The sequence below is a fragment of the Danio rerio genome, chromosome 13 (assembly GCF_049306965.1).
Source record: "Danio rerio strain Tuebingen ecotype United States chromosome 13, GRCz12tu, whole genome shotgun sequence".
Classification (NCBI taxonomy): Eukaryota; Metazoa; Chordata; class Actinopteri; order Cypriniformes; family Danionidae; genus Danio; species Danio rerio.
The window spans coordinates 687,501-708,459 of record NC_133188.1 but is presented as its reverse complement, the minus strand read 5'-3'; the positions used below and the strand labels follow the sequence as shown (position 1 = coordinate 708,459).

At 40.1% G+C, this 20,959-nt stretch overlaps 1 protein-coding gene across 17 annotated transcripts in view; it reads right to left on the bottom strand.

Annotated features, from left to right (window-relative positions):
- The window catches only part of nrxn1b (neurexin 1b), a 799,620-nt gene that overhangs the window by 717,283 nt on the left and 61,378 nt on the right, over positions 1–20,959 (bottom strand). For 9 of the 17 annotated variants that reach the window (XR_012388554.1, XM_073919584.1, XM_073919585.1 and 6 more), the window contains 3 exons: positions 13,861–14,032; positions 4,553–4,860; positions 2,565–2,643 (listed from right to left, as the gene is read on the bottom strand). Coding sequence is in view for 16 of the 17 variants with exons in the window: in XM_073919584.1 (XP_073775685.1) it covers positions 2,565–2,643; positions 4,553–4,860; positions 13,861–14,032 (559 nt within the window). In the remaining variant the exon portion in view is untranslated. Of the gene's footprint in view, positions 1–2,564; positions 2,644–4,552; positions 4,861–7,323; positions 7,410–9,839; positions 9,918–13,860; positions 14,033–20,959 lie in introns of those variants that run through there. The other 8 variants (XM_068212849.2, XM_068212848.1, XM_009307018.4 and 5 more) reach the window with 2 other exon arrangements.

Sequence of the window (20,959 nt, the reverse complement as noted above, 5' to 3'; positions counted from 1 at the left end):
CTGCCTGGACCTGCTGTCTCGAGCGCATGGCTGTGTGTGCGTCTGTGTGTGTGTGGTCACGTGATGTGCATTTTCAGAGGTAGTGAGGAAGGAGGGCTGCTCAGAAATGCTACACGCCACTGTGGATGTCAAATCGTTGTCGATCTAAAACGCCATTTAAAAACAAAGACAGTGTAAACAGGGCCTGAGTGTGTACTTTTCCCCAGCGGATTTGCAACGGGGGCGGGCGGAGGATCGCGATGCCGGTGTTGTCTATCGGACGAACCGTACGTAATATGTACATAGCAGAGCTTGCAAAACTGTGTTTTTTTTGGTCGACAACACGAATGTTGTCAACATAACTCACTGGAAATCCAAAATGCTTCCACACCGGCGACTTCATTGAAAGAGGAGAGGGTTTAAGCTCTGTCGACGGGTCTCCTGCTTCTGCAGTTTAACAAGCACTTCAACAAGCCTGTTTTTTCCCGCTTGGCAAGCCAAGCTGACGTGACATGCGGGCGTGGCAGCATCAACCATTCTATTTTTTGATTCGATAATCGAAATTGAGCATAAATTTTTATCGATTTCGATTAAAAATCAAAATTGTGACACCCCTAATAGATATGGTTTCAAAGCAGCTTTACAAAAGGTGCACATTACTGCATTACAGTCAGAAAAGCTAAGCTTATTAGTGACCATAACTTTATTAGTTACTTTATTAATTACTAATTTATTACTAACTAATAGCTTTTATTAGTTAAAGTTATTATGTACAGATGAAGTCAGAATTATTCGCCCTCACAATTGTTCACAGTGTTTCCTCTAATATTTGTTCTTCTGGAGAAAGTCTGATTTGTTTTATTTGGGCTAGATTAAAGCAGTTTTTAATAGTTTTAAAGCCATGTTAAGCTCAATATTATTGGCCCCTTCAGCAATATTAGTGTTGGATTGTCTCCAGAACAAACCACTGTTATACAATGATTTGCCTAATTACCCTAACTTTACCCTAATTACCCTAGTGAAGCCTTTACATGTCACTTTAAGCTGAAAACTAGTGTCTTGAAGAATATCTAGTCTAATATTATGTGCTGTCATCATGGAGAAGAGGAAAGAAATCAGGATTTGATAACCCTGGCCTCATTTACACCTTATTTATTTACACTTATTAAGATTCAGTTTAATTAATTTATTCACAATCTCAAGTCTGGACACGCATTTGAGCCAGTTCACACGCTCACACACCACAGCTTTTATTTCTCACGCTTAAAAGTCACCGGTCCCTCCAATATTGACTGAAGATCAGCATTGGTTTTTCTTTCTTTTTATGTTTATTTTCAGGGTTTCTGCAAGTTTCACCAAGTCAAATTTAAGCCTTTTCAAGAGCATCAATAATGAAATTTCAGACTTGTATAGGGGTAAACGCTACTGATGTTTAAAAACATTTAAAAACTGTAATTAAAATTGTTTAATTAATTACTTCTTAGCCACATATTTCATATAATGTGCCCCTAGTTCTATACATACTGTTTTTTCAACAAAAACTCTTAATAAACTAAAGGCATGCACAACAGACTGTTATAATATTAGTTATAAACAGAGATTTACTAAATGTTTTGTATTATTGGTGATTGGATGTGTTGAATCGACTGGGTAGCTTTACATAAACAAAGGAAAATTAAGATTAAAATGATTTAAGACAAACAAGACAATATTCCAGTCAATTTAAGACTTTTTAAAGCCTAAAATTTAGTTTTTGAGACATTTTAAGTTTTTTAAGAAGCCAAGGACACCCTGATTATAACAAACACATACACAAAATACATAAATAAGTCAAAATAAATACACAAAATAAAGGTCACATATAGTGTTTACATCATTCTCAAACATTAATTTTATTTTCAGCTTAGTCCCTTTATTAATCAGGGCTCACCACAGCGGAATGAACCGCCAACTTATCTGGCATATGTTTTATGCAGCGGATGCCCTTCCAGCTGCAACCCATCACTGGGAAACATCCATACACACTCGCACTCCCTGCCAATTTAGTTAATCAATTCCCCTGTACCGCATGTGTTTGGACTGTGGGGGAAACCGGAGCACCCGGAGGAAACCCACACCAACACAAGGAGAGCATGCAAACTACACACAGAAACACCAACTGACCCAGCCGAGGCTCAAACCAGCAACCTTCTTGCTGTGAGGCGATTGTGCAACACATTACCCTCATTCTCACACAATTATATTTATTATGATTGCTCTATATAAAGTATGATCTTATTTTACATCCCTAACACCTAGACCCAACTACTACCTTACTAACCAATAACAAGCAGATAATAAACCCTTTATTGAGCTAAAAGTCCTAATTAATGGTTTGTTAATAGTGTGACTTGTACATTAAAATAGTGATAGTAATCTTTTTTTTGCAGTGTGTACAAAACAACTGACTTACCATGGCATAAAACAAAACAGAGACGATCCTTCTTGAAGACTGGAACTTTCACATTGAAAACCACATGCAGCAGGAGACTGATATTCAGTCAGAAATGCGGTAATGACAACAGAACCAGCCGACTGTAACCCACCTGAGCTCGGCTCACACGGGTCAATGTCCTCATCATCACTAGGGCACTCGGCGGACGCCACTAACAGCTCATCTGTAGTCTAGCAGACACACACACACACACACACACACACACACACACACACACACACACACACACACACACACACACACACAGAGAGAGAGGATGAAAAACAGAACAACACACTAACTCATTTAAGCCCAGTTCACACTACAAGACTTTAATCATTAGCAGATTAGAGTATGTGACTTGATTTTGTCTTTACAGATCTCATGAAATGAAATTAAAGCTGTTTAGATGTTAGTAAGAGTATTGTTAGTGTTAAGGATATCAATAAGCTAGTGTGCTCTAAAACAGAGACAAAATTCACGATTAGATCATATGAACCTGATATGCACGTGTAAAGTTTGCAGTCTGTCACTTCCGCCTGAATGGATTAAGGATTTTTTGTCGTCTCCTCATACTTCAGTCTCTCATTAAATCTTCTGACCAATCAAATGCTCTTTAGAGCCTAACATGCCCCGCCCCTTCTTCTCATTGGTTGCTCATTTAATACATGTGAGCTCAACCACTCTCACTGGCAGAGCTGTGAGGAAAAACTAAACGCTATTGGCTGCTTTTATAAAGAGGAGGAGGGGGGAAGCTAATATATGCCCCGCCCTCTCTTCATTATTTAGTTGAGATTACGTCAAACATCCAATAAAAAATGCACATTTCACAGGACCTTTAAAACGTTATGGTGTTTACACTATGTAAATGATCCACAAGAGGGCGTCACACACTACACGATCTGACAACAACTCTGTCACACAACAGCTCTGTCCCACCCCTAAACCAGTCAATGAGAGGTTGAGGGCGGAGCAGTCAGAAAGAGGTGAACACTATTGGCTGATGTGTGATGATGACGTCACTGACACAGTTTGAAATCTCTCTGAAAGTGTTTAGTTGAGTGTTCAAATTGGTTTCAAATCAGGCTCAAAAGGGTCTCAAACTGGTCTCAAATCAGTTTCAAATCGGTCTCAAATCGATCTCAAAACGATCTCAAACCAGTCTCAAATTAGGCTTAAAACTGTCTTAAAACGATCTCAAACCGGTTTCAAATTGGGCTTAAAACTGTCTCAAATTGGGCTTAAAACGGTCTAAAACCGGTCTCAAACTGGGCTCAAAATGGTCTCAAATTGGGCTCAAATCAATCTCAAAATGGTCTCAAAACGATCTCAAATTGGGCTCAAATCGATCTCAAACTGGGCTCAAAACAATCTCAAATTGGGCTCAAGTCAATCCTAAACTGGGCTCAAAACAGTCTCAAAACAATCTCAAATTGGGCTCAAATCGATCTCAAACTGGGCTAAAAAAAGTCTCAAAAACGATCTTAAAATGGTTTCAATTTGATCTCAAATCGGTCTCAAATTGATTTCAAATATGTCTCAAAATGGGAATAAAACGGTCCCAAATCAATCTCAAAACGGTCTCAAATTGGGTTAATAATGGTCTAAAATCGGTCTCAAAACGGTCTCAAATTTTGCTCAAATCGATCTCAAATCCGGCTCAAAAGGTCTTAAAATGGTCTCAAATTGATCTCAAATCTGTCTCAAATCAATCTCAAACTGGGCCCAAATTGATCTCAAATCAGTCTCAAACTGGGCTCAAATCGAGCTTAAAATCCTGTAGTGTGAACTGGGCATAAATTAATGTTAGTCAACTAAAGGCCAGGACACACCAAGATGAACCCAAACAACTTCTGCTGACAAAAACCAACTGCTGTCGGCTCCCGTGTTGTCTGGCCCGAGTGAAACAGGAGTGTGTGTTCTATGTCTGCGTGATAAGGGTTATCAGATATTAGAAACTAGTTATTAAAACTATTATGTTTAAAATAAAAATAAGCCTCTATATGTTTTTCCTTCCTTCTTTTCTTCATTCTTTACTCTTGTGTGTGAAAATGAAGGATAAACTGTGCTATTGAGTGTGCAGCAGCGCTGAGCTCTGACCTGCTGCTCGTCTGCTGGTGTGCTGTATGTGATGGTGATGGTGTTGCTGGTGGTGCTGCTGATCTCCGTCACTGAGCTCTGATAGACAGTGGCGCCGCCGTGTGGTGTAGAGGAGGACTGCAGCTCTCCCACCAGCCGCACGCTGCCTTCCATGCGCACGTTTGGGTCTCCGTCCGCAGCCATGCTGAACACCTTCAGGCCGTTGTAATAAAAGCCCGACATCTGACCCTGAAAGCCCGAGACCTGCTGCTTCTGCCAGCCGCCGATGCGGATCGTCATCTGACTGTTGAAGATGGTGAGCTGACGGCCTGCAGGAGAGCTGAGTTACTACAGCAGCACTGAGATACACACACACATACACACACACAAACTCACATGCATGCACACACTCACACACACACACAAACTCGCACGCACACATGCACACACCCGCACACATGCATGCACACACTAATAAACGGATGCACGCACACATTAATGCACACAAACAAACACACACACAAACACTTGTATATACAAACACACACACACTCACGCACACACACAAACAAACGCACGCAAAAGCACTTGTATATACACACATACACACACACTCATTCACACATGCACAAGCACTTCAAAGCACACAGACTCATGCACACACATTTACATGCACGCACACTCGCACACACACTCACACACACATGCATGTACTCACACAAACACACACGAATGCATGCACGCATACATGCACACTTGTACTCACTCACGCAAGCATTCGGACGCACGCACAAGCACTCGGATGCATGCACGCAGTCCCTCACACGCCCACACGCAAGCACTCACATAAAAACACATGCACGCACACACACATGCACACAAGCAAGCACACAACCCATCGCATACACACGCACGCATGCAAGCGCTCGCTCGCACGCACACACATGCATGCACGCAAGCACTTGCACGGACAAACACTCGCACACACGCATACACAAACACACACTGCAAAAAAAACCCTTCCTTGTCCATCTAAAAATTCTCCAATCAGACTGAACGTTCTATAAAAAGCACACAATATCGTCTTGTTTTCAGAAATAATGAGAAATAACCTTGTGTGAAAAACAACACTGTTTCGGTTCAAATCGGCTCAAATCTGTTGTTTTAAAGAAAAAACTCTCTTCATTATGACTCATTATTTCTGAAAACAAGACTTTATTGTGTGCTTGTCTAGAAAATGCTGACTGATTTGAGAATTTTTGGATATTTGGACTAGAAACAACACATTTTTGCAGCGCACACACACAAACACACACACACACACACACACACACACACACACACACACATACATACACAGATGATGAGGAATAATCACGCCTGAGCAGACGACGCATTATCCTGCTCAAAGCAATGCTGATGAAACACACACTCACACACACACACACACACACACACACACAGCTGAAGACTAAATTATTCCCCTTTCTGTGAATCTTTATTTCTGATATTTCCCAAGAGCAAAGGCATTTCACAGTATTTCCTAATATATTTTACTTCTGGAGAAAATCTTACTTCTTTCAGTTTTTTAGATAGATTAGATTAAATTCATCTTTATTGTCATTACACATGTACAAGTACAATGCAACGAAATGCAGTTTAGGTCTAACCAGCAGTGCAATAGCAGCAAGTGCAGGATACAGGAATAAGTTATAAAGTGCAGTCATAGAAAACTATGGTGATATTTACAGATGGATGTACTATCAACATTATATACAGGTTGGATAAGCTATGAGCAGATTTACAATATATGAATATATGTGCAGGTTGCTATTAATAATCAGTAGTGTGCAGATAGATAAACTTGATTACAAGTGTATATGTAACAATATATGAATATATGTACAGGTTGCTATTAATAATCAGTACTAGATTACAAGTGTATATGTATAGTGGGTGTCTACATAATTACAAATGTCCATATGCAGTGGTTATGTACAGTTCAATAAGTAAACAGTTCAATGTGCAAGTTTTTAAATGTGCAAATGTTAAACAGTGCAGTTATTGCGAGGAGTTTAAGTTAGAGGAGAGTGGGGGTGTATTGGGGGGGGGCAAAAGAGTCAGTGTGGGGCAGAGTTCAGGAGGGAGACAGCTCTGGGGAAAAAGCTGTTCCTCAGTCTGCTGGTTTTTGCCTGGGGGAGCCTGAAGCGCCTGCCGGAGGGCAGGACAGAAAACTGTCTGTGAGCAGGGTGAGAGGTGTCCTTCAGAACACCTGTTTGGCTGGAATTAAAACAGCTGTGGTCAATATTATTCGCCCCCTTCAGCAATATTAGTGTTGGATTGTCTCCCTAATTACCCTAGTGAAGCCTTTACATGTCACTGTAAGCTGAACACTAGTGTCTTGAAGAATATCTAGTCTAATATTATGTGCTGTCATCATGGAGAAGAGGAAACACATCAGTTATTCAAACTATTATGTTTATAAATGTGGTAAATTCTCTGTTTAACAGCACATTTAAATATATAATTCAGTCTTCAACTGTGAACTGAAATAAGCAAGATGGGGACACATATGCTGCTGTGGTGGTTTTGCTGAAAGGCCTCTTTAAAGAGATCCTCTGTGGGTGATGGAGAGGTGTGAAGCATGTGATGCAGTGATTCAGAAATACTACAGTAAATGAGTGAACAGTGACGGGAGAGTGATGATGAAGGCAGATCGATCAGCTCAGACTCTCAGAAACAACTTCATCTGATTTACAGGGTTAGTTTCTCCAGAATGAACATTTACTCACCGCTTTTGACATGTTAGATGTTCATTTCTTTCTTTATTTATTTCTTTCTTTCTTTCTTTCTTTCTTTCCTTCCTTTCTTCTTTTCTTCCTTCCTTCCTTCATTTCTTTCTTTCCGTCTTTCCTTTCTTTCTTTCTTTCTTGTTTTCTTCCTTTCCTTCCTTTCTTTCTGTCTTTCCTTCCATTTCTTTCCGTCCTTCTTTTCTTTCTTTCTTTCTTACTTTCCATTCTTGCTTTCTTTCTTTTTTTCCTTCATTTATTTCTTTCCATGCTTCATTTCCTTTCTTTCTTTTTCTTCCTTTCCTTCTTTCCTTCCTCCTTTCTGTTCTTCCTTCCTTCCTTTCTTTCTTTCTTTTTCTTCCTTTATTTATTTATTTCCTTCCTTCCTTTCCTTTCTTCTTTCTTTCTTTCTTTCTTTCTTTCTTTCTTTCTTTCTTTCTTTCTCTCTTTCTTTCTTTCCTTCTTTTCTTCCTTCATTTCTTTCTTTTCGTCTTTCCTTTCTTTCTTCCTTTGCTTTCTTCGTTTCTTCCTTTCCTTCTGTCTTTCCTTCCATTTCTTTCCATCCTTCCTTTCTTTCTTCCTTTCTATTCTTCCTTTCTTTCTTTTTTCCTTCATTTATTTCTTTACATCCTTCATTTCCTTTCTTTCTTTTTCTTCCTTCCTTTCCTTCTTTCCTTCCTCCTTTCTGTTCTTCCTTCCTTCATTCCTTTCTTTCTTTCTTTCTTTCTTTCTTTTTCTTCCTTCATTTCTTTCTTTACTTCCTTCCCTTTCTTTTTTCTTTCTTTCTTTCTTTCTTTCTTTCTTTCTTTCTTTCTTTCTTTCTTTCCTATCTTCCTTTTCTTCCTTCCTTTCCTTCCTTTCTTTCTTTTTCTTCCTTTCTTTCTTTCCTTCCTTCCTCTAGCATTGGGGGAGGTTGGGGTCTCTTCCAGCACCAGTGTGCAGCATCCACCTGGATGAGGTGACGGTGGCCATATTGCACCAGATTGCACAGCAGCTGATTGGTGGAGAATGGTGGACAGAGTGATGAAGCCAATTATGATATGGGGAGGGTTAGGAGGCCATGATGGACATCCTGGGATTTTTAACGACCAAAGAAAGTCAGGACCTCGGTTTAACGTCTCAATTGAAAGACGGCGCTCACTGAGCAGTATAGAGTCCCCTTCACAATACTGGGGCATTAGGACTCACTCAGACCACACAGTTAACGCCCCCTGCTGGCCTCACTAACACCACTTCCTGCAGCAACCTAGCTGTCCCATGTGGTCTTCCATCAAGGTACTGACCGGGCGCAGCCCTGCTTAGCTTCAGTGGGCGACCATGTGAGAACTGCAGAAAGCGAGCTCTGCCGGCCAGCTTACAGGTCTATTGAAAGCTTGATTCTGATTGGCAGATGGTCACTCTCAGGTGTTTGGTTAAGGCACGGCTAAAGTAGTTCCAGCAGGTTTAGAGTGCATTGCAACTCCATATCACTCCACTGAATGATAAGAGTTATTCCACAGCTACAACAGTCAAACATCAGCTGCTGCAGTACACCTGCTGGTGACCATGTGAGAGTTGCAGAGAGATGAAACCAGTTCAGTGATTCTCCACTAGAGGGCGATCAGGGTAAATACATGAGATTCATGTGGATTTAATGGTATCACACATATACGACTGAATTTTCTGATGTAAAACAAACGATTCATAAATGTTTCATAAAGCAGTGTTGACAATCAACCATCATGACTAAAAGGAGAAAAATCATCTGTGTTTCCCCCAAAAACCTTCATTTCTTTATCACTGAAGAAAGAAAAAACCAAACATCTTAAATGACAGAAAAACTTTTAGTAAATGTTCATTCTGGAAGTGATCTAATGCTTTGATGTAGGTGTGTGAACACAATAGTGCTGTTTACAAATGAACAACACACTACAAACTGAAAAATCAATAACCAAGTCTGCCTTTCAGCACTGATGCAGAGATAAATGAAGATCGTGAAGAAAATGAAGACGGAAAATTAAACTGAAATCAACAAGAACAGAACAGCGACGGCGGAGGCACACTGCATATTAAAATCTCAAATCAGACATGCATTTAAATAACTTATTATCATTTATCTCATTTTTATTGATGTAAAATCTTGTTAAAGGGACTCAAGCTTGTTACTTTAAAATATATATATTGAAATACTATTTATTGTTTTATTTCTAAATCACATGATTAAATATGGTCTATTTACTGTGCCAGGTTCTTAATTCATCACAGACACATGCTACAGTTATTAGATCAAAATTTTACATTACACTTAATTAATTTATCAAAAATCTTTACATTATATATAGTTGAAATTATTTTAAATGTACAGTCCCTTTAACTGAGTGTTTAAACAAACTAGTTATCATTAATACATTATTCCAAGCGTGCCCTATTTAAATAGCTTACTTTAATATCAATTAATGATTAAATTATTGCTTTAAAGCAAAAATACTACTGTTAAAACTGTTAAAATAGTATTACTTAAGCTTTATCCTGGTTTTTACCGTTCTTCGGTAGCGATTCTTCAACTAGCCGCCGATATGGAAGTCTACCAGTTCCCAGCCGGTGACTATCAATGTGTCCTTTAAAGTTTAAAAAGACATTTCATTGGTTAAATTACAAGGTCAAAGGTTAAAAACTGAATACTTAAGCTCTTATGTTTACATTTACATATATTTTACACTTAATTTAGTTTATAGCAGCATAGACTGTGTACAGATGACTATATATATACAGAATTAACCTCCTAGGGCTCCTAGCACATTTGTAGTGGCTGTTTAAAATACTTTGAATGTTTTATATTTTGTTACAGATATACAGTGTCATCCTGCAACTGTTGTCCAAACACTATTTGCAGTAAGACATATTTATTTTGCACTATTGCTTTATAAGCATGTCAATTTAATAAACAGAAAGAATAGTAAGAAAGAGTTCTGCACCTCTTTAAACGTTTTGGTTTGTGTTTGGTCACTGTAAATGCTCGGTCTCGCTATGCACTGATTTTCATCTCTGTGTTTGTGGAATAAAGCAGGCGAGTCAGCCGACCCACTATATAAGCAGGGCAGATGAACATGCGGTGAATGCAACGCACCGAGATTCAGGCCATACAGCTGGTCCACCCCGAGTCTTTCAGCGCTCTCTCTGAAATCACTCAGTTGATCTCGGCTGGCGGATCAACACTCACCACATTATTGGTCTTATCTGCGCCGTTATATGTAACATTAAGTGGGTTTGCAAACCTGTGTAGTTTTCATGTACTGCTTTTTTCTCAGACTTCAGCGGTTTGCAGGTCCCGCGGTCACAAAGCCCCCCTGTCATCCTAACGGTGCGCCTGAAAAGCGTGAGCGCGTCCCTCCATTGGAAATAATGAACTTGCACGTGTCTGCCTTAGTTAATAGCCTCAGTCATAGTCAATCTAGTGTGCGTGGTTATTAGTCTCAATGTACAAACTAGCGCACAGTTTGCATAACTGTTTAGTTGCTGCAGTTTTGTTCTGTGCAGAAACGCTGTGTTGAGAAGCCTTTACCATTAACTAAACGTGACGCTGTTAATAGTGAAACTGGTTAATCGTTGCATCCCTAGTGATGACACTGAGCGTTTTCATCTGTATCAGTGTAAACACAGGCTAATGATAACGCCGAATATAATCAGAGCCTGAAGAGCAGCAGATCTCTCTCACAGGTTCACTGGACAAAATAAATAATGGATTTTCTGACAGAATGGGAACATCCGCTATCATCTGAAGCCTGTCTGACTGTCTGAGCTTTTCTCGAGTCCTAAAATCCAATCCTGAACTCAGTCACTTCTTACCCAAACCCAACCTGCATTAATCATTTAGAAAAAGAAGAAGCAACCCGATGAAACTGGACTGCATGTATGATCAAAGCTGAAAGCCAGTGGCGTTGACATGTGTGAATGACAAGAGCGTCCACAGATATTTATTTGGCCGCTTCTCCATTTCTTTTACTTATTTAACATGAATTATTACATACTATTTCAGTGTGTCCTAGCTACACGCGACGCGGTGTCACGACATGTGATAAAAGCTATCTTTTTAATGTTAAAACCAATTTTTGTGCTAAACCAGCGATGTGCAAAATTACTATTTCAGAAACCGTTTCTATTTCTGCGACATCAAAGCAGAGCAACAGCATAAACTACTATGACAACAATCACCTCAGGTACTGATCATGTGCTTTATTCAGTGTTCAGTGCTCCCAACGAGAGCTTAAACAGCATTTTACATCACATTTATTGCCATACTACTGAAAGCAGCAGCAGATCAGTGTTTATGTCAGTAGTTTTTCACTTTACAATAAGGTTGCATTAGTTAATGTTAGTTAATGCACTTACTAACATGAATAAACAGTGAACAACACATTACAGTATCTGCTCGAGTTTGGTAATGTTAGTTAATAAAAACACAGTAAGTTGATGTTAACTCACGGTGCATTAACTACTGTTAACAAGCATGGATTCGCATTTAAATAATGCATTAGTAAATGTTAAACTATCATTAATAAATGCTTTGAAAGTGTTGTTCATTATTAGTTCATGTTAGTAATTATATTAGCTATTATTAACTAATGAAGCCTTATCGTTAAGTGTGACCAATTATTTTATAGCTGGTCGGTCAAAATTGCCCCGAAGGACAAACCTTTCAGCCTAAATGTGTTCAGCCTCCATAAAAGATAGAAAATAAAAAATTATCACCAAATTTCAAGATAAAAAATTATTGTTTAGGGTTTTTTCTGCTGTTAAAATAGTGCCTGGGTCATCTTTGACCCGTGAGTCAACAGGAGGGCTTAAAAAGCACTAATAAGCAATACTAAGAAAGATTGAGTTCCTCAAATATACCAGGGGTTTTCATCATATTATTGTTTTTAAACAGTGAATTCACTGGAATATCACAGTAGCGGAGTGGACATAATTATATATAATTCATTACAATTATCAAATCTATTGATCCCAAAGGGTTAGAGTATCCTAAACATTTTGCACAAATTAATGAGGAATAATGACATGCCTCAATGCCTTCAAGAGTTTCCCAAAATCTCCATCACTCTTTGATTTACAAGAGCAGTGCTGAATCAAACGCCTACAGACAGTAGTTTTTTAATAAATAGCAAAGGTAAGCATTCACTCATTAACTAAGCATTAAGCTTTTTAACTAACCATGTCTATATTATAAAAGTCAGACAGTATTAACGATTCCTGTAAACCACACTGCAAAATTCTACTCTAACTCTGAGCTTTTGTCTTGTTTCTAGTCCAAATATCAACATATTCCTAAATCAAGAAGCATTTTTGGATGAGCAAAAAAATATAGTGTTGTTTGCAGAAATAATAAGTCAAAATAAAGTGAAAACAAGCAATAATCTGACACTGGGGGAAGAGAAATAATCTTGTTTTGCTTTGATATGCCCACAGGTCTGAAATATACCAGATTGAAACACCATTTACCCACATCACATAAACTATATGCGACAAACAAAGCATAATTAGCTTTTAACAATATTTGTATTTATTAAGAAACTGTTATAAACTGCTTCTTTTCAATGGGTTGAAGTGATTAAAGAAATGCACTATTTCTCTTCTATGCTATGCAGGAGCCATGTGCACACACTGACAGGTTAATCTGCTTCTCTCTCTCTCTCATTCAAGTTCAACTTGCTATTGCATGACATTTTGTACAGTATTGCCAAAGTATTTTAAATGTATAAAATATTTAATGTATTGACATCATCAAATTAATAAAATATACAGCAAGTGAGAGAAAAAAATAAATAAGAACACGCAATGTCAATAAAAAGTCTGTAATTATTACAAGAATAAAGAGAATATTTAGATGTAGATGATTTAAATACGGAAAATGATTTGATTAACCATTTCTAATGGTGTACAAATATTTCGCAGACAATTTAGATGTAATTTTGTCCTCTCTTGAGTATATAGAAATGTTTTTCTGAGTCGTAAGATTAAGAAATGAATCATTAATTGTGTCTTTTGCTCTCGAGGCGGTGCGCATACAATTAAACAGCTTGAGAAAGAGAAAGCAAAACTCGAATCTCTGACATTTTTGCAGATTTAGAAACCCCGGCCGGATGTGAGAAGGCACGTCTCTGTAGGTCTGCAGAGCATGTGAGGCTGTCGGTGGGAGTGTTGACAGCTTTAGTGCACACAGAACGAGCAGTACAAAACAGGCAAACGAGAGCAGATTTTCTACTACTTGATCGATTGCGAACGTTTGGTTATATACTTGGGTGGCCCGAACAAGTAAAGTCTATGTGTCGGAAGCACTGACCCCCTTGGCAAATTATTTCGCATGTTTTAATGAGAAACTCTCTTCATTTTGACTCTTTATTTCTGAAAGCAGCACTATTTTTGTGTGCTTGCCTAGAAAAACTTCTTGATTTAAGAATGTTTACACTTTTAAATTAAAAACAAGACAAAAAGTCTGCAAGTACGAGAAGCATTTTTGCAGTGTAAAGAATCATGCAGTGAACAGTAAAGTGTGTCTCTCACCTGGTGGGAATCGCTCAATAACCGGCAGGTCGTCCACCTGTAGTGTGGCGTTGCCGCCGCTCCTGGTGAACCGCACTATATGGTAATTTCCATCATTTACAAGCTTCCCGTTCTCCTCGATGTTGATGTCATACGTGCCCACATTAAACACAGCCACGACGTTGCCCTTCACCTGCAGAGAAACACACAGTTAGAGCATATGGATGATTCTAGAAATGCGGCTACATTTCGCATTCCCAAAATAAACCTTCTATGATTATCAAAACAAACACTTTAATGAAGCCTTAATGAAGCTAATGATTTAATGAAAGTTTTAAAAAAAATAACACTGATTATATTAATGTAAGCTGCGTCCATTTTTTTTCTCCCGTATTGTGATGAGAGAAACAGATTAGTAAATGAGAACGCAGTGGGTGTGGCTTGTTGTCATAGCTCCTGACAGCTGGAGGGGCGTGGTTTAGTGTTAGCCACGCCCAATACCTCAGACAAACCTAATCTGAGAATTTAACCGAAAACAAACAGGCATTTTCAGTATTTGTAAATGCACTAAAGTAGGAAAAGCATCCGGGCTCTATTTTGATGATCAAAGTCTAAAGCTCATTGTGCAAAAGCATTAAGGCCGTGTCTGAATACACTTTTGCTATTTAATGGATGGATAAATACGCTCTGCGCCCCGGCGCATGCTCTAACAGGGCTGTGTTGATTCTCTTAATGAGTTCTGGGTGTGTTTTGAGCATGACCTGCATTAAACCAATAAGAGTGTCGTCTCTCATTCCCTTTAGGAGTCAGTTGTGTCGCTCCATGGTGCATTTACTATTTACATGACGACTTTATATGTGTAAAAACTGAACACTTAACTAGAGAGAACACAGTTCAACAGAGCATCTGCAGCGTGAGTATAAAGAACGAGCCTCCTCCATTCAGCCTCTTCACTTTACTCCTTCACTTTACTCCTTTACTTTGGTGGAGTGAGGAAACGGTGGAAACTCACTCCACTGAACACATCCATTAGCCCACATGTTTAATTTCCTTTGTTAAGAGCAAAGATTTGCCTCAAAACTATTTCTAAATTCAGCTCTAATCTCCAGCAAAGGTATAAATGAACAATAATAATGAAGTGTGCTCAGAAAACTGAGTTATATCCAAACACACGTCCTGTTCTTATCCACATATGCTGATGCAGACGTCTCCAAAACCCCACAGCTAGACACATCTACACTTGTGTTTGTTAAAACAAATATAAATCTGCAGATAATCAATAATACTGCTAATAATAATCACATTATTCAGATGCAGATGGTCCTGAATAAACTGAAGAAGCCCCCCGAGGTGAAGAAGGCATGGAGGCAGTGCTGTTTATATTGATGGAGAAAATCATCATTTCTGGATGATTTTAATCCTTTAATTGTGTTAATCTGTAAAGATATCCTGTGTGTATTTAGCAGTGTGTCAGCAAGGCACTTAACTAACACGCTCTGCTGGACTTTGGAGCAGCTTTTAGTTGGTCAATGGTGCGGTCTATTTCAGTTCCTCACAATAGCAATGCTCCAACAATGCGCCTTAACACACCTCATTTATAGACCATGAGTGCACAAAGTGATGCAAATGAATTTACTATTTAAACTTGGAGCAAAATGTGAAAATTAGGGTTGAGCTGGTCTGAAAATAGCAACAAATAACGCCAAACCCGTCTTGCAGCTTATTGCACTGGGTGTATGATAGAGCTCTTAGAACACAGGCCGTGTTGATCTCTGCACTGTACAGCATCAGCACTGGCTTTGTTTTCTGTGCTTCTGCTGGAGTTCATCAGCTTCTGCTCCAGGTCCAGTCTGATTACCGCTAACAGTTTTTCCACACTCCAGTTCATCAGGAAGTCACGATGATGTTCTTCTTTGCTCATTGGATGGAATCTTTTTTTAATCCAATCCTGCACTTTTACACACAAGTCTAACTCACACCTGTGGATGGAGACGTCAGCATAACAGGTGAAGAACGCAGGACACTCGGCTCAGTCCACCCTCATTCACCTCAAACACGCACAGCTCATGATCATATCTGCAGTCTGACTCTACCAGACTCATCCTCAGCCTGCAAACGCTAGACGAGATCTCCCAGACTGCAGCTGCAGGTCAATGCATGACGATGATGTGTGTGTGTGCACATACAGGTGTACAGCCCAGGTGAAACACACACCGCAGTACTGGCGACAGAGCTGTTACTATGGAAACAGTGATGAGGAGGTGAGATGCTTCATAACAGCTGTATGCATGATGACATAATGAGTGTGTCCTGAGTCTCCAGTGAACTGTGCATCGCGTGCCAGACTGTGTGTGTGTGTGTGTGTGTGTGTGTTGAGCGCAGCAGCAGGTTTAAATTAGCCGTGTAATGTGATCTCTCTGAGTTCTTGTCAATGGGCAGGGGTTTTAATTGAAGCGCTGGGATTCGCGTGCGACAGACTTCCCAGAGGATCCACAGCGAGAATAAACACACGCTCTGGAAAAAACACACAAACACACGACACAGAGCCCATGCAGGCTGTAACACTGATGATCTGCTCACGAAGTAGTCTGAAAGTTTAAGGGGTAGTTCACACTAAATGTTTAATTTAAAAAAGATTGGTGATTGGTGGAGAGGAGACAGAGTGATGAAGCCAATTTTGATATGGGAATGGTTAGGAGGCCAGTGGGCAAATTTGGCATTTCATCTGAAAGACGGCGCTCACTGACAGTATAGAGTCCCGTCACTATACTAGGGCATTAGGACCCACACAGACCACAGGTTGGGCGCCCCCTGCTGGCCTCAATAACACAACTAATAGCAGCAACCTAGCTTTCCCATGTGGTCTCCCATCCAGCTAATGACCGGGCGCAGTCCTGCTTAGCTTCAGTTCAATTTCTTACTCTCACCTAAATGGATTGATAATTCATTCATCAGTTCATACTTTAGTTTCTCATCTATTCTTCTGACTAATCAAATGCTCTGGTCATGATAGTCTGAAAGGGATTGTTCACACTAAACTGAAAATGACCCTTTACTTGTTCCAAACCTTTTATGAGTTCCTATTTTTTCTGATGAACACAAAAGAAGATATTTTGAAGAATGCTGAAAGCATCTGGAGTTAATTCGATGTTTAAATCAGAGATGACCAAAACTAGGGCCCGTTGGCCGATGGTACTTTTAATTTGGTCCATTGCCATCCCATCTGAGAAGAGAGTGGGAATAATGGGGAGGTGATTGGGGCAAATGCCTCTAACAGAGATCATCATTTCTAATCTAACATAACATTTTTCATTTGTTTATTTTATTGCTGAACAACAAAAAAGTTATATTTTCAGATTGACCTTCTGAAACATTTTTGATCGCTAGCTAGCCCCACCCTAAAGGAACAATAGCCCTGCCCTAAAGAACAGATAGCCCCATCCTAAAGGAGTGATAGCCGCACCCTAAAGAACAGATAGCCCCGCCCTAAAGGACTGATAGCCCCATCCTAAAGAAGAGATAGTCCCGCCCTAAAGGACTGAAAGCCCCGTCCTAAAGAACAGATAGACCAACCCTAAATAACAGATAGCCCCGCCCTAAACCATTTATAGTCCCGCCCTAAAGGACTGATAGCCCCATCCTAAAGAACTGATAGCCCCGCCCTAAAGAACTGATAGCCCCGCCCTAAATAACTGATAGCAAACTGAAATTAAATGTTTCAATTAAATGTTGTAAATGATTCAGCTTTTTTCAAATGTAAATACAGTCACTTGACAGATAGAATACAATGCACAAGATGCATCAATGCAAAGCTTGACTTGTGAATTGGACATTGATCTCCATTGTGTTATAAATGGGATTGTTTTTGTTTTTACTGTAATAAGATAACTGATATACTGCATTAGTTCATAATAAGCAATGCCTTTCTAATTGCTTTTAAATGTTAGGAAATAAATGTAAAAATTACCCATGGCATCTTTAAAAGGTTTTTGTTCTCTCTGTACCCTGCTGTTTTGACTTGGAGCAAATATTGCGCTTTATTTCAGGTATTCTGCAGACTACAGTGTCTGCCGCTTCACCTGCAGAGCTCTGAGTCTGACCCCAGACGGACACAATTATGATTTCTATCACTCTTGCTGAACAATCACAAAGATCTCCAGCTGAATCCTCCGCTCTGAATCGTTTCCAGCACACTTCACCATCTTTATTCCACTCAAACACAGCGGCTGAGCTGAGCGATGGCCTGAAGGACGATGTCCACACAGATGAATGATCTGCTCCAGAATCACAGCTCAGCTCAGCTCAGCTCAGCTCTACACTCCACAAACAACAGCACAAATCTGCCTCTGACTTCCCACCATAAAGTACTAATAGCCCTGCACTAAATAACTAATAGCCCCACCCTAAAGTATTAATAGCTCTGCCCTAAACAACTGATGACCCCGCCCTAAAGTACTGATAATTCTGCCCTAAATAACTAATAGCCCCGCCCTAAAGTACTGATAGCTCTGTCCTAAATAACTGAAAGCCCCGCCCTAAAGTACTGATAGCTCTGCCCTAAATAACTGATGGCCCCGCCCTAAAGTACAGATAGCTACGCTCTAAATAACTGATAGCCCCGCCCTAAAGTACTGATTGCCCTGCCCTAAATAACTGATAGCCTTGCCCTAAAAAACTAATAGCTCTGCCCTGAATGACTGATAACACTGCCCTAAAGGACTGATAGCCACGCCCTAAATGGCTTATAGCTCCATCCTAAATGACTGTTAGCCCAGCTCTGAAGAACTGGTAGCCCCCCTAAAGGACTTATAGCTCTGCCCTAAATGACTTATAGATCCGCCCTAAACGACTGATAGCTCTGCCCTAAAGGACTGATAGCTCTGCCCTAAAGGACTGATAGCTCCGCCCTAAAGGACTGATAGCTCTGCCCTAAATGACTGATAGCTCCGCCCTAAAGGACTGATAGCTCCGCCCTAAAGGACTGATAGCTCTGCCCTAAAGGACTGATAGCTCCGCCCTAAAGGACTGATAGCTCTGCCCTAAAGGACTTATAGATCCGCCCTAAAGGACTGATAGTTCTGCCCTAAATGACTGATAGCTCCGCCCTAAATGACTGATAGCTCCGCCCTAAAGGACTGATAGCTCTGCCCTAAATGACTGATAGCTCCGCCCTAAAGGACTGATAGCTCCACCCTAAATGACTGATAGCTCCGCCCTAAAGGACTGATAGCTCTGCCCTATATGACTGATAGCTCCGCCCTAAAGGACTGATAGCTCTGCCCTAAAGGACTGATAGCTCCGCCCTAAATGACTGATAGCTCTGCCCTAAAGGACTTTTAGATCCGCCCTAAATGACTGATAGCTCCGCCCAAGTTGGCTTATAGCTCCATTCTTAATGAATAATAGCCCTGAAGCAAAGGACTGATAGCCCCGCCCAAAAGGACTGATAAATGTTTGATTAAAAATGCAGAAATATAACATGTATGTTAACTATATACAAAACACTTCTCAAAAACGAATGATTACAGGTCCATCATAAACACAAAAATATCACTAAATAAAATGCAAAGTGTAAACATTGTGCTTTAAAGATTACAATTTCCCATCATGCTGTTCTTCACGTTTCTGTCTGCGTCCCTGTAATGTCATGTATTATGGTGCTCATACAAATTATTAAAAATATTACAGTAAATGATGCATTTTGTGACCTCATGAAATAAATGACAGAGCACAATATGAAACGACAGATGCTTTATTTTTTCCATATGTAGAGGTGTATATGGTCATATTGCACAGCTCTAGTAGCCTGTGCATCGAGATGCGTATGGTATCGGTCACAGTTCTGAGATGCACATCCTTACAGAAACATATCTATGCTGGTGACACACAACTTTACAGTTTATTTCAGTCATGGAACCCCATACAGATCTCCGACTGCCTGGAGGACATCTCAGCATGGGTGAAATCACATCACCTGCAACTCAATCTAGCAGAGAGAAAACCTCGTCTTCCAGACACTAACAAAAGAGCACAATCTCAGCAGCAGCGAGGATCATCACCCACAACACACTGACGGATGCTCATCATTATCAGGACACAGACACCTTTCACCTCGCATTCACACTGATGCCAATTAGGTCAGAATTTGTTCAAACAGGTTTACATGATTTCAAACAAAATAAACCAATTAATTCCGGTTTGTGTATTAAAGCTCTTAAAGTCGCCTTGAATAAACACAAGTCCCAAAATAAGACAAAAATTAAGGACAGTGAAGGATTCTGTCAGATGTAAACTGATTTGATTGTTGGTGTTGCTGACAAAATTAAGGCAGATTGACGAATAAACAAAAGCGCGGCCACTAAACACAACCTGATAGCCCCGCCCTAAAGTACTGATAGCACCACCCTAAACGTGATAGCTCCACCCTAAAGGATTGACAGCCCTGCCCTAAAGGACTGATAGAACTACCCTAAATGTTTAATAGCCCCTCCCTAAAGGACTGATAGCCCGGCCCCAAATGACTAATAGCCCCGGCCTAAAGGACTGATAGAACTACCCTAAATGTTTAATAGCCCCTCCCAAAAGGGCTGATAGCACCACCCTAAATGTTTAATAGCCCCTCCCTAAAGGACTGATAGCCCTGCCCCAAATGACTGATAGCCCCGCCCTAAAGGACTGATAGCTCCGCCTTAAAGGACTGATAGCTCTGCCCTAAATGACTGATAACTCCACCCTAAAGAACTGATAGCTATGCCTTAAATGACTCATAGCTCCGCCCTAAAGAACTCATAGCTCCACCCTAAAGAACTAATAGCTCCGCCCAAAATGACTTATAGCTCTGCCCTAAAGGACTGATAGCCCTGTTCTAAAAGACTGAAAGCCCCTTCCTAAATAACAGATAGCTTCTCCCTAAAAGACTGATAGCCCCACCCTAAAGGACAGATAGCACTGCCCTAAAGGACTGATAGCTCCGCCTAAAGTAGTGATAGCCCTTCCCAAAAAGTTTAATAGCTCCGCCCTAAAGGACTGATACTCCCGTTCTAAAAAACTGATGGCCCCTCCCTAAAAGAATGATAGTCCCACCCTAAATGACTGATAGCACTGTCCTAAAGGACTGATG